This window comes from Pygoscelis adeliae, unplaced genomic scaffold (assembly GCF_000699105.1).
Source record: "Pygoscelis adeliae isolate BGI_AS28 unplaced genomic scaffold, ASM69910v1 Scaffold31, whole genome shotgun sequence".
Lineage (NCBI taxonomy): Eukaryota > Metazoa > Chordata > Aves > Sphenisciformes > Spheniscidae > Pygoscelis > Pygoscelis adeliae.
The window spans coordinates 3,612,079-3,625,662 of record NW_008824233.1 but is presented as its reverse complement, the minus strand read 5'-3'; the positions used below and the strand labels follow the sequence as shown (position 1 = coordinate 3,625,662).

Here is a 13,584-nt window from a genome sequence, read left to right as displayed (position 1 = left end):
AGGAGACATCCTCCTTCCCCCATTGCCAGCACTGGCTTTGGATGCAAAGTTCCCAGATAACAGCGCGTCCCACACTCAGTCGCAGGTAGATGCCAGAAGTTTTGGATCTACATAGCACGTAATGTTCAATTTGCACAACATTCAAAATTTATTTTAGAAAAGGCCCTCGTGAAGTGGGTAAATATCGCCTATTGGCAGCTGGATTATGAAGCGTCCAGAATCGATGTGCGCATGCACAAGTAAAGCCTAGGCTGGGTCATGTTTGGAATTGAAACCACAACACTTTTCACTGAAAATTTTAGATTACATTAGTTAAGTATTTACTATGTGAGGACTATGACACAGGCAGACTGACAGGCTTCCAAAAACACAGAGGAAGAAAAATAAAAAGGGAGTTTATCTTTTGTTGTTGTTGTTTATATATATTTGTTTTAAAAAGAATGTTTGCTAACTTAAAACAGAGCTTAAAACACAACCAAAGCCAACAGACGAGCGCTATAAAAAGAATAGTCTGTGTCCGTACATATTTTCTTCTTGATCCATACAAAAGTCCACAAATTCATATTTGAGAACTATCCCTTAAAAATGCTAGAAACTGGCAAGTAAAAACCTTACTGTTCCAGGTGCCATCACCCCTAATAAAACTTCTGTCATCTTCATAGTTAATTCTGATGCAAGAATTAACCGTGCACTGTGCCACTGCCAGAGGAAGCTGTCCCAGTGCCAAAGGAAATAAAAGTAACCAGCACATACAGCAAACATGTATTTGCGAACTACAAGGGAGCAAATATGCGTAAGCAGAGCTGAAGAGTCATATTTTGACTAGACTGTTTTAAAAGGCTGCTCATGGGTAGATTTAAGGTCCAACACTTAAACCACGTAGACCCATTCTAGCAAAATGTAAGAATTGATAGAGCGTACTTTTAATATTTCATCCAACGAAAACAGAAGTGAACTCGTGTTTAAGTATTCCCTGGAACATACTGAACCCTGGCTGCATGATGCGTGGATAATTCTCCAGGGCTATGCCTGTACCGGAGGCCAAGGGACGCTTTCCAGCCCCCAGCTCGGGGCACACTCTCCAGCTCTCCCGGCTCCACTGCACAACCCAACCCAGGTGCATACAGTCCCCTAGCCCCTGCCACAAGCTCCTCATCTGCAGGCAAATGAAATACAGGCCCAAAATACAGTAGGGAGCCACAGTAAACACCACTCAGGCCCACAGTCTCAACATCCTGGGAACAAGGACCTGCAGGACAAGCTGTCTAGCCCGAGTGACTTGGGATTTTTGTATGGAAGCGGTAGGCTCTAGAATGGAAAAACTCTTAGGGATATGTCAGTTAACTCACTAAACCATTGGTTTACTGAGAGACAGCTAGCTACCTAATATGCTAGAAATGGCACAGGGGATTCCCCAGTGTTATTAATCTTAACGTTTGATTTTAAAATCTATTAATACTCAAGGAGTTTTTCTGATCTGCCCAGGAGCAGACTGGTGTTCCTTACATTCCATGCTTGGCTATGTTTTCTTTGACACAAAAATTAATTAAAATCTCATTTTTTTAAAACCTATTAGTACAGACTGTGGATTTTTATTTTTTTAAACAAAATAAAGAGACTAACAATAAAGTAAGATCCTAAATAAGATACACAAAGTCTTACCTGCTTCCTTGCACAAGGCTGCTAAGTCTGCACCCACATAACCATGTGCACTATCAGCCAGTTGCGCCAACTCCGCTGCTGTGAGCGAATGGGGAACTTTCTTGAGAAGCTTTTGGAGTATGTCCAGACGGTCTTGGGCATTAGGAATTCCAATTTCTATTTCTTTATCAAAACGCCCAGGTCTGCGCAGTGCTGCATCCAGTGCATGAGGACGATTAGTGGCCCCAAGTACCAAGAGCTGCCCTTCACTGCCTTCCTGAAGGCATCAAACAACGCGAAGTATTATTTTTAAAATACAATTAAATGTCACGCAGCTTATAAACATACTCCTTGGTTACTTTTCCCAACTATTACACACACTAAAATCCTGATGCTAGCTCTAAAGGAACAAAGCAAACTTTTCAGAATACATACCCCACAACTGATCACATCCAACCTATCCCTAATTGCAATTTAGCAATACTATAGGCTGCACGCACATACAGATAATACAAGAGAAACTTGACTCCAAGATGCCCTCATCCCAGTGTCTCCCACTTTAATCCCCAAGAACCTGCTTTCCTATATCAGGAAAGTAAGCACCAAGAAAAATAAGTGTTTAAGCTAAAAGGCAGCGCTGGCACAAGAACAAAAAGGTATCAGCAGACCTTGAATAAACAAGGTTGGGAAACACATCATTTAAGGTATCAAAAGCGGCAGAGACAGGAGGTTATAAAGCTTCCTGTAGGTTCAGTAGGAAAAGCAAGGTCAAAACTCCTAACCAATTTCCTCAAGCTCCGCTTTTTCACTTTTACAGTGCGGCAAAATCAGCTAGGAGGTCTCTTGCAGTGCCATTCTCTTTTTGTGAACAAAGCACTTTCTCCAGGAAGAATATCCATCAGCTTTTGCCATCAGAAAATACGTTCTGCCTGTCAACAACTCCAGACTGGGCAACTCAAACTACCATGCAGAAATTAGAAACTTGCAGATTACATAAACAGCAGAAATCATTTTCATACTGTGGACAGATTTCTTTCATCTTTCCTGCTAATAGTCATAAAATAATAGATGAGAGATTGGCAAACTTTATCGGCTTAATCCATAATGTACTCAAGTCAATTAAATCTACTGTTTCTTCAGTGGGCTTTTGTTTATGTCCTAAATATTACTATGGCAATCTTGAAATAGCTGTTGTTGCCTTTAATAATGCAGCCTACACATCGCCAGAAGCATTTTGATGACTTTGATTTCAGAGCAATTAAAAATACCTGGCTTAGTTCAATGATGGGCTATCACTAGAATTTCAGTTTTATCTCCAAAACTACGAGAGCGGGAAAAGGCAGAGGAAAGACAGTGAATGGAAGAAAACTTACTTTCTTTTCATCTCACAGTTATCAGGAGACATTCCCCTCCTATGTCTTCTGCTTAACATCCAATAAAGCATTAGATTACTATATGAAGTCTCACCTAAGCCTATTTTCTTTTCCCCCAAATGACACATCTAAAATTGGCTGCATTATAGAAGCAAAATTATTTTGTTCAGCTAGTCCCCATACACGTTAATTGTCTCAATACAGTCTACTTACTGAGCCAATGCCATCCATTAATGTCAGCAATGAAGCAACAACTCTCTTTTCAACTTCATTCTGAGCCCCTTCTCTCTTTGGACAAAGTGCATCCAACTCATCTATAAATATAATGGAAGGGGCAACTGGGGGGGCAAAAAAAAAAAGGAAAAAAAAAGTTAAGGTGTTAAGGAAAATTTAAAACACCAAGGCAGAGAAGTGCAAAGCTGTTTATGGAAAATGCCCAGTTCCTACAAAAATTAACAAGCATCCCACTCCTTTAGGCAACTGAAAGTTTCAACCCTGAATATGGTGTTACTCAAAAGAGATAACTAAAATGACTAATATATTAGATAACTAATACCTTTAAGATGACCTACCAATCTACTTTTCTAGACTCTCTCCCAAAGACTCAACACTAAATATACCGATTACATGAGTAAAAAGGCAACATTTTATTTGCCACTTCTACAAATACAGTATGCGATAGTCTTTTGCTAATGTATTATGAACACCAATCACCTGGAAGCCTGCCTTAACGAGGTCTAATAAATTTGGGCAGAATGCCACCCTAATCCAGAAGCATGATATATCCAGTACCAACACTAGCTTATTTAGAGCTGGCTTCCTTGTCTCAGCACAGTACTACAGTGGTCTCCAAAGATAAAAGCAGACAGAAAAAATTTGGATCCAGGTGAAATGCTGGCTCATGCTTCCATCTGTTGAAATAAGCGTACAATACACTAACGATATAGATCGAGCGATTTGGCACCATCTGTTACAGTCCCTTAAAAAGGGTAGTGTCCAAAAGTATTTAATAGGCATACTAGAATTTCACTGCTTTCCTTCTAGCTAAGCTCTATATAAATAAATTTATTTCCTTTTAAAAACCACTGCAGGAAAAAATTACAATTCAAAGATTCTTGCAAATGTTTTTCTTTTAAGAACATTAACGCTGGAACCAATACCGCAAATAAGTGAGCGCGAATAAAATTATCCAAAAGAACATACCGCAGAGAAGCTTCAGCAAATATCTGACGTAATCTTGATTCAGACTCCCCATAAAACCTGTAATAATTAAAATATTTTAATAAAAAACATTTTTCGGTCTTTTCCAGGCAACTTGGAAAATCACTGCTCACGTGTTCCAAAAAGCCATAGTGCACCCTTTCAAAGTCCCGAAGTATATGCAAATATACAATAATCTTTATTTCCACAGGGACAAGAAATAAAGGTAAAATGCGGCACAGACAAAGATATAACCATCTTGTAACTAGAAAAAAAGATTGAAGGGAAAAGTTTCTCTCTTCTGTGTTAGAAACAATTTTATCTATATTTTTAAAGAACAAAAAAAAAATTAGTTCCCTGGAGACATTAATCTGTGCATCTTAATTTCAAATATGCTTTAACAAGTCACTCTTCTTGTTGCAGAACTAACTAACACGCAACTGCAGATGCAGTTTTAGTCCCTTCTTTAATTTAGTCCATGCCTTACACAAATTTCTTGGCCAAATCCAATAAAACTCTTTTATTACAAGAAGAAACATAAGCCCTACTTGAGAGCCCTTTCCCGTTTGTTTTTGACTCTCTTGGGTAGATAGCCCATAGCCAATTCTACATCTACATCTATCCACAATGGATAGATGCCAGGACAGATTTTGCGCTAATATATTTATAGAATTAATGAAAATAAATTGGGTGGACTTACTTGCTTATTATTTCAGGACCATTAATAACGGTAACGTGAGCGCCAACCTCATTTGCAATGGCTTTGGCAATCATAGTCTTCCCGGTACCTGGAGGGCCATATAATAGCACTCCTCTAGGAGGAGGGATTCCTTTAAACAAGCACATGCACACAAACAGAGAAGAAAGTTATTTGTGATAAACGCCAGACTGAACAACCTGCACTTGCACATTTCACTGTTCCAGTTATTACCGATTATAACCTGACCTCAGCATTAACTTCTTTAACAGACATACCATTTTGATAAAATTGGAGGCTTTCAGTGGGAAGACCACTCTTATATGGGACATACAACTACATTTTTTACTTGTAAAGTCCAAATGATTCTGTTTAAAAAGCAACTATTTAAATTGTTACATTTTTCAGTAGTCAAAAAAATTATTAGACTAAGTACCTAACATCCATGAATGTACCTTATTAAGTTATTCATGATTCTTACAGTGTCATTGTTACAAATTTCCAACATCAGAAAATCACTTCAATACTCCAAAAATTTTAGAAATACTGTGAGGCTTGATTCAAGAATATTTACAAAAAGACAAAAAATACACATCAAAAAGATGAATTTGCCTCTTTAATGGCAAATGTTAAGAGCCGAAACAGACAGAAACATTCAGGCACAGAACATAAGGGACACTAGAGCAAGGTACTACTGTGCACAGTTAAAACTGGACAGAAACGACAGGTAACTGCATGAAGTAATATTATGATCCCAGGTAAAGAACCAAAAAAAGAAAGCTTCAGACCAGCAAAGCCAAATTAAATGGGCACAAAGCCGAAAACAGAAGGTGAAAAATTAGAAAGCAAAAGAAGAGACAAATGTTTGACAAAGGACTGGCCCTGGCACAAAAGACACTGCTGAAACACAACCAAAGAAGAAACATCGGTTGGGTACTGCAATACCAGACAGGGAATGACCTGCTTGAAGGACAGGTCACATCCCAGTGGTGACACAGAATAATACAGCTGGTGTGGACAGAAAGCCCAGATCTTAGGAACTAATATACTCAAAAAAAAAAAAAAAAAAAAAATCTGCTAACTGACAGAGGATAGAAGTAAAGTGTCTTTACAGACATGTTTAAGTCCATTAAAGCATGTGCTGCTCCCTCATGTGGTGTTTCTGGTACTGGCAAGAAACAGAGCTGCGGAACCAAAGGGCTCACCTCAGCTGACAGCCTCACTCCCCACGAGCAGACAAGGACTCTCAACGTTTGGATGGTTACTAAAGGTTTGTAACTGGTGAGGAAACATCATCATCTCTCATGTAACTAGTAGAGAATCTGATCAAGCACTTTGGGGACTAAGTATGAAGAAGGCTGATGCTGAAGCAAAATTTCTGCTAACACAAAACCATGTGGTGATGCCGAGGTCAGCGAATTGAGCTGGACCACACACGGATGACGATGCCTCACACCATGCCACTGACACCTGCCGATCACGCCCAAGCAGTGCACACCGAAAGAGCCACCTGTGTCTTATGGAAATTGTCCCAACGATCACTGAAATCACCTCCTCTCTAAAGCATCTACGTGGGAAGAGGTAAGGCAGAGAAATAAAAAGCCTCGAAGACATGATATTAAAGAAATATTTATAGGTAAGAGCCCTGTCTCACAGTGATGCACACCTAGACAAGTACAGTGAGCAGACATGCCTGCTTTATGTACATATCCATTTGTGATAAATACACAGTACAGTTTGTCACAAAAATCCTCTAAGTTCATATATATATATATGTCAGATATAACCTTATATACAGCAATAGCAATCGTGTTAGTTTTTCCACCCTGCGATTCCATACCAAACACACTCAGCAGTTTGAGTAAACAGCCTCAAACACTTCCTTAAAATTTTTCAGGAACCCTACAACACACAGGGATAAAAACAGCAGAAGAATTAATCTGACTGAGTTTTTCTCAACTTAAAAAATATAATTAGTTGACTCTACCAAAACAAATTAAAATCTTATGATGACACAAACATTCAAATGCCCAAGTATAGAAGTGTTTCCTATCTGCTATAATTCTGCTTATGCATACCTGAATTTTCTTAGAGACACATATTTCTTTCCTACTGAATTATTTTTCACACAAGCTAATCGTAACATCTTCACAGTATCCATACAGTATAATTATAAAACAGTTTGATATTGTTTGGACGCACAAGTATACCAGAACAGTGTTACATAAAATTCAGTGCATATTCCTGGAATAACTTGGTTTAAAAAAAAAAAAAAAAAAAGGTCACGTTAAAGAAAAAAACTAGTATCAAATGAAGAAAGCCAACTCTTAGGCATCATACCGTAACTCTTGAACAGTTCAGCTTGCTTCAAGGGCAGTTCAACTGTTTCTCTAATAGTTTTGAGCTGGCTGCTTAAACCTCCTATCATATCATAGGTGACTCGGGATTCACAATCACCATCTTCCGCTACGTTGGTCCTCGTTTCAATAAAATTGATTCTAGTTCTTGAAGAAATGAAATAAAAAGCATCTGTATTGCTTATTGCTCCGGTTTTGCCAGTCGGTGGGAGTCCCTCACTGCCTCCTTTCCCAGCCAACTCCAAATCATCCGTGAGGTCTGCACCATCTCCCTTGCTGTAGGTTTTATCTCCCTGACCAGAGTTCTGACCACTGGCTGCCACAGCAGAACTGGGTGTAACTGGTGAACCCGGATCCATCGGTTTGCTTGGTGTGCTCATAGGTGCAACCTCTGGACTATCATCAATGTCCATCTTGCTGAGCTGTAAGGACAAATCTAATGTACTCGTCTCCAAATCAGATCTTTCAAGGTCCGGCTCAGGCATATCACTGGAAATGGCACTGCCCTGGGCAATCAGCTCTGCTCCATCAGTTCCTTTCACTTTCATCACCACGATGTTACAAAGTTTGCCATAGAAAGTGAAAGCCAAGAGGTTTCCTGGTAAAACTATTTTCCCATCTATGAGAAGATTAAAAAAAAAAAAAGACAAAAAAGAAGACATTTCAATCTACTTTGGCAGCAATAACACTCAGATATTCTTGTATCAGAATAATTCTTTGTCAGGAAGCCTAAAGAGTGCTATAAATTAACATAACAAAAGGTAGTTAGGTAATTTCAAGGTAATTTCAGGTAATTTAAATGATCCTTTTGTATACAAGCAGACTGTACTGGATAAACATTCATCAGTATCATACGTAATCTCTCATACTAAACTCATCATTAATTTGAACTTTTTAAATTTCATACGGCATACAAAGGGAGATTATGGAATTAGTATTGTAAGAAGTAAAAATTTTGCATTTGCTGTGTGCTGTATAGGTTCACAATATTTCATGTTTAGCCCACCTTCTTTGAGAGTCTTGGCCTAAAAAAGGTAAGGTTTTAGCCTTTGCGTTGACAGAGAAAGATTAGGAAATGTGATCTGAATGCACCCTACAGGCACAAAAACACAAAGGCAAAAATGTAAACAAGATTTATTATTTCCAGCCAAACTCACGAATTTGGAACGCAGTTCATGTTTCCTGCTTCTTAGCGTAGCGATACTGTTATTCATTCCTAAACCAGAAGATTCCCTTCGAGTAGAACAATTTGTAGCGAGTGCTTTGCGTAGCACTACCTTGAATAGCTTACCTTGCTTTTTTGCCTTACTTACACATACCTACCACCCAATGAATAGCAACTTTGCTTATTTACCACCAACATAAAAAAAGATTCAGAGTATGGGATTTCATGTTAATACTGATCCCTTATCTTGTTTTTAATGCGTAGTATTGCACTTTTCTTCACAGTGCAAGTAAATTCTGAAGCGTGTCACAGTATCAGCCAGAAGGCCAGCAATGACTGCTAAACAACCATAACTTGAACCAGCAATATATATAATGGACAGAAGGAATGGAACCAGGATTAACGCAAATTAGATACTTATAGCATGGCAAAACTATTTAGCCCAAAGAAGACAGATCCCTAAAAGAAGTGTGAGCATAATAACGTCCTCTCTTTTGCCACAAGCCCTTGATTAAGACCATAAGAAGAAACTCTTTGCTTTTCTATTCAAAACTTGATGATCTACTACAAAAATTAAACAGTCAAAAGAGAAGCAGCAAAACTTATACCTAGGTTTCTCAGTAGACAGACAGACATTTCCTCAGCATTAATGGTGGCATCTTTGTCCCTGTGGTAGGAAGAAAAAAAATTTTTTTTTCCAAGCAGTAACTACTTCAAAACCAAGAGTCCACACCACTAAGGCACGAGGATGATGAATACCACCTATTTTACAGTCTGAGATTTAATCCCACAAACAGAAAAGATGGATGAGCATTTTACAGCCTTCAGATCATATCATCTTAACTCTGAAGATATTAGACACATAGTAACAAACGAAGTGTACATATTTAATTTTGCGTTAGTTTTTCCATACAAAATGTTGTAACATACAATATCAGAAGTTGTATTTATCAATTCTTAAGATTACAAATATGGAATGCATGCTCCTCATCTTACCAGGCAGAAGGGCCATTGCTACATTTACTGAATTGAAAAAATTACAGATAAGGTAGGTCTCTTTCAGCCCTGCAAACACACATACACATCTTTTATTGATTAAATTAGCACCTTGAGCACTTGAAAAATTGTGCATGTCTTAAGCACTGCACATCCGCTATCAAAACAGTACACGTTTTCCCCTCGATGCATTTTCTAGTCTTTTATTTAATCGAGTTTAAGTGACTCAACAGATAAGCCTTAAGCCACTTCCCTCACCAGCCCTGGCCAGGCCTGCAGCATTTTCTCAAACACTGTCTCATCACTGGGATTTAACACATGACTGAACACGTGTGCTCTTAGCCCAAAGCAAATGAAAGATAAAAGGTGTCTTATGTGAATGGCTTTCTCTGGTGTTCGTATTAAAACATTTTACATCACATTTACAATGCACTGAGAGCACAGACATCATGAACTCTCCCTGCTGCTCACATACACGGCAACATATAAGGCTGTGGTGATTCAATCATTTTTCAGTGATGGCTTATCCATACAATCTTTTTCCTGTTTAATTTGCAGCTTTACCTTTTATTAAAGCCCATTAAACCACTTTTTTTAATTCCTTAGGATTTACCCTCTTCGGCCAATCTGTATGGGCCTCACACGTTAGCCCTTCCGTTTTCACAACAAAATAAAGGTTTCGCTACATCCATTTTGCAGATGAATGTCCACAACCTTTCTAAGCACTTAGACCTGTATGATGAAAAGCATTACACCAAGAGCTGAACAGCAGCAGCACCAAAGGCATTTAAAGCAGCTACAGCTGCTGCAAATAAAAGTATGATCAATGGGGGGAGCTCTAAACCTAGAAATAAAAAAACATTTCTCAATTTTACTGATCAAGAAAACTTGAGGGGAAGAGGGGTATTATGCTAATTTAGAGGAGAGCTCTCAACATATCATAGCCATTCCTGACAAGTAAACACACACTCAATTACGTTGTTGGGGTCTGAGGTTGGGGATTGATTTTTTAACTGGAAGAAAAAGCAAAATTATGCATGCAAGCAGCTCCCCAGAGGTATTAATTTGCAGGGAATGAATCACACCTGTAACGTGTCTAGAAACCTAGGCAGTACTCAAATAATGGGATTTCCATTTATTCTTTTAATAATTTATATTCTTACGTGATAGGATGGCACTATGGTTTGTAGTAAATTAACAGGCTTAAAACAGACCAATTACAGTTTTCGTGTTTTCTCTCCTTGAGTAATTCTAGAAAAACAGTCATTTATACGACTTTTAATCTGGTGGCACATATGTATAACAGTCCTCGGAGCCTGACTCTTGGCTGGTTGAGAGGGAAAACTCTGGCTTTGGAACAGTTTCCAAAAAAGTTACAGTAATCATAAATATTTCAGAAGTCACATGCAACTCCTCTGACCTCATCCTTAGCTTATATTTCAGTAAAAGTCACAGCTTTAGAGAAAGAATGCACTGCATATTAACATGGGGAAATAAAAATAGATTAGGTTTAATTATTTAATGTAATGTGGGGTTGGTTTTTTAATGAAATGAGTATTTTCAGCCACCTCTATAACCAAACAGTATGTAATAATAATAAAACTTCCTATAGGATTAAATTAGCCATAGCAAAAAGCCGTAAAGATATAATTTTTTTCATTTGCTGGTGAGAAGTGAGGCATGGAGGGCAAAGCAAGCTGACGCCAAGAAGTCAGCACACAACGCACAGCCAACCTAACCAGTAAAACTATAATTAAAGCTAAACTGGTTATATTACTGACAAAAAGCAAGATTGCCTCACCAACATTTCTGAGTGTCAGTATGCTGGAAAACAGCATCTCCCCCTTAAAATGGACAATGACAACGCCATGTTTGAAAACAGACGTTTGACAGGGAAGTGAAGATAATTTATAGAAATTAAAGTGTTGGGACACTTTCAAAAGTAACAGTAAAATAGCTTTATTTAGGAAATAACTATAATCAGATTCTGCATCAACCCAAATGCTGACTCTGTGGACTGTCATGAGAATGACAGAGGAAGACATTCAGCAGATCAGTAAACTGCTAATTTCTCAAAGCATTCATGATTTCAAGACCACTGTGATTTGCACACTTTGCTCCCTTTTTTGGGTGAATTTCAATTAAAAAACAAAAACATACCTCTGAGAGTTTCCAATCCTAAAAAATATTCCAGTAAATAAAAGCGGAGCACAAAACCACACATATACAAAGGTGAAGTTTTGAAGGGAAGTGGTAAAAAAAAAAAAAAAAATACTTCACTCTCCCCATCCTGTCAGCCAGTAGTTCTCTTAACCACAACAGGACTTTTCAACAACTGCTTCTCAGATAGCAGTTTGCAGTACACTTCCTAATGACAACAGCAGCAACACAGGCTCCTTCTAACCTGACAGCAACTCTACGTGCAGAGATCATCCTCATCCTTTACAAGTTTAAAGAATCTGCCCTGATCATGCAGTTATACACCCTTGCCTAATGCAAATGCAACACAGGCAGCTTGACCTCTGCTTCAGGAGGTGCTGGGCTATCATTACTATCCATTAATACAATGTAAAACAAAGAATCTCTTAAGACTAATGAGCTTAGTGTCATTATGTTCTCCACAACAGCACCACTCCTCAGCTGAGATTTTGTACAACAGCTGAGCCACTCCACTGCCCACAGAGGAGGTAGCAGTTAGCCATCAGTCACTAAACTTTAGTCTTAATCCTACAAACATCTGCACATTTGACTTTGTCTGGGTACTAATTCCATCAAAGCAAGAGAGAAAAATAGCATCTTCTAAGAGGTAAGAGTCTGCAGTGCAAAGTAGACACCTCACAGTACATCACTAGGTTATAACAAGTTGCGTACCTCAACTTTACATCGACTTCCTCGGCCTGGATGACTGCACCAGTCACAGGCTGCACAGTGACAGCATCACCCGGATATACTTTCAGGTTTTTCTGTGTGGTTTCACTCAGCCCAATTTTCCCACCTGGAAAGCCTGTGGTGGGCCAAGCAGTACAGACCTAGGAAGAGTTTCAAAGCAAACAGCTGTCACTTGAGATTTGCACCCCCCTCCATCTCCTGTTAAAGTAAGCAATGTTTTGTTACGAAAAACATGGGCTGAGGGCAAAGAAGGATTAGGTTAAAACCTGGTGCCACAGAGTAAGATACTTAAGCACTCAGTTCTTAAGATATGATCCAAGACACTTTTCAAGAAGGAAGGGGTTATATTTTGTCTACGAAGGAGATAAAAAAATTCCACCAGGACTCCACACATTCTGCAGATGACATAAAAGCATATGCTGTGCTGACTAGGAAATGCTACAGATCAGTGAAGAAAGAAGAGTAAAGGACTTTTTTTTTTATAAAATACATGTGTGTGCATATATAATATACAATACATATATCCACACACAACTTACACGTTGCTTGAAAAAAAATCAGCAGCACATGGATTTGTTCAAGTACTGAGAATACAGATGTAACTGCAGCGTAGAAAACATGGAAAAGCACATTCACCATCTTTCTCAATGCATGCTCCTTTCTCAATACATGCTCCATTTTGGTCCCTACTGAACACAACAGGAACACACTGAAAGCACAAGAAAAGCGCTTGTACGAACAAGAAAGAGTCTCACCTCCTGTCGCCCATCGGCAGAGGTAAGTAAGACCGGACGACCTATGCATACGTTTGCAGACTTCATGCTGCTCAGCGACAGCTGGGCGAGGGCTCTTCGCAACATTTTTGGAATTTTGTCATCTCCTAACATTTTCAGGAGAAAAAAATACATCATTTTTTCCTACCTATCAGATGAATTCAGTATTTCTCACTCTCTCCAACCAGTGCAAATAACGAAACCTTTCCAGTCCCTCATGAGAGGCAGCACCCAGCTGCGAGGGGAAAGCAGGGACCCTCTTGGGGGGAAACCGCGCTGTAACAGGGCAGTGTTTCTGACAGGCCTGAAAACACCCATGGTTACACGCTGCTGCTTGCTGGATTTTAGCTACCAGAGGGACCCTTCTGCGGCGGTCATTACTCTTCGACACCGTAATAAAAAGCGAATTTCACGGGGGCTCAGTCGACCTTGCCTGAGAGACCGACCACCCCCCCCACCGGTCCCGCGGGGCCCGTCTTCGTGAGGGGACGGG

The 13,584-nt window shown here is 39.1% G+C and overlaps 2 protein-coding genes across 2 annotated transcripts in view; one reads left to right on the top strand and one right to left on the bottom strand.

Moving 5' to 3' along the window:
* Positions 1-13,229, bottom strand: part of SPATA5 (spermatogenesis associated 5) — a 203,242-nt gene extending 190,013 nt beyond the window's left edge. The window contains exons 1-8 of the mRNA XM_009334957.1: positions 13,074-13,229; positions 12,301-12,458; positions 9,042-9,100; positions 7,252-7,887; positions 4,915-5,044; positions 4,215-4,274; positions 3,228-3,348; positions 1,663-1,918 (exon numbers count right to left, since the gene is read on the bottom strand). Of these exons, the coding sequence (XP_009333232.1) occupies positions 1,663-1,918; positions 3,228-3,348; positions 4,215-4,274; positions 4,915-5,044; positions 7,252-7,887; positions 9,042-9,100; positions 12,301-12,458; positions 13,074-13,229 (1,576 nt within the window). The remainder of the gene's footprint in view (positions 1-1,662; positions 1,919-3,227; positions 3,349-4,214; positions 4,275-4,914; positions 5,045-7,251; positions 7,888-9,041; positions 9,101-12,300; positions 12,459-13,073) is intronic.
* Positions 13,230-13,407: 178 nt separating this feature from the next.
* NUDT6 (nudix (nucleoside diphosphate linked moiety X)-type motif 6) overlaps positions 13,408-13,584 on the top strand; it is a 13,564-nt gene continuing 13,387 nt past the window's right edge. Inside the window, exon 1 of the mRNA XM_009334956.1 lies at positions 13,408-13,483. Coding sequence (XP_009333231.1) covers positions 13,408-13,483 — 76 coding nt within the window. The remainder of the gene's footprint in view (positions 13,484-13,584) is intronic.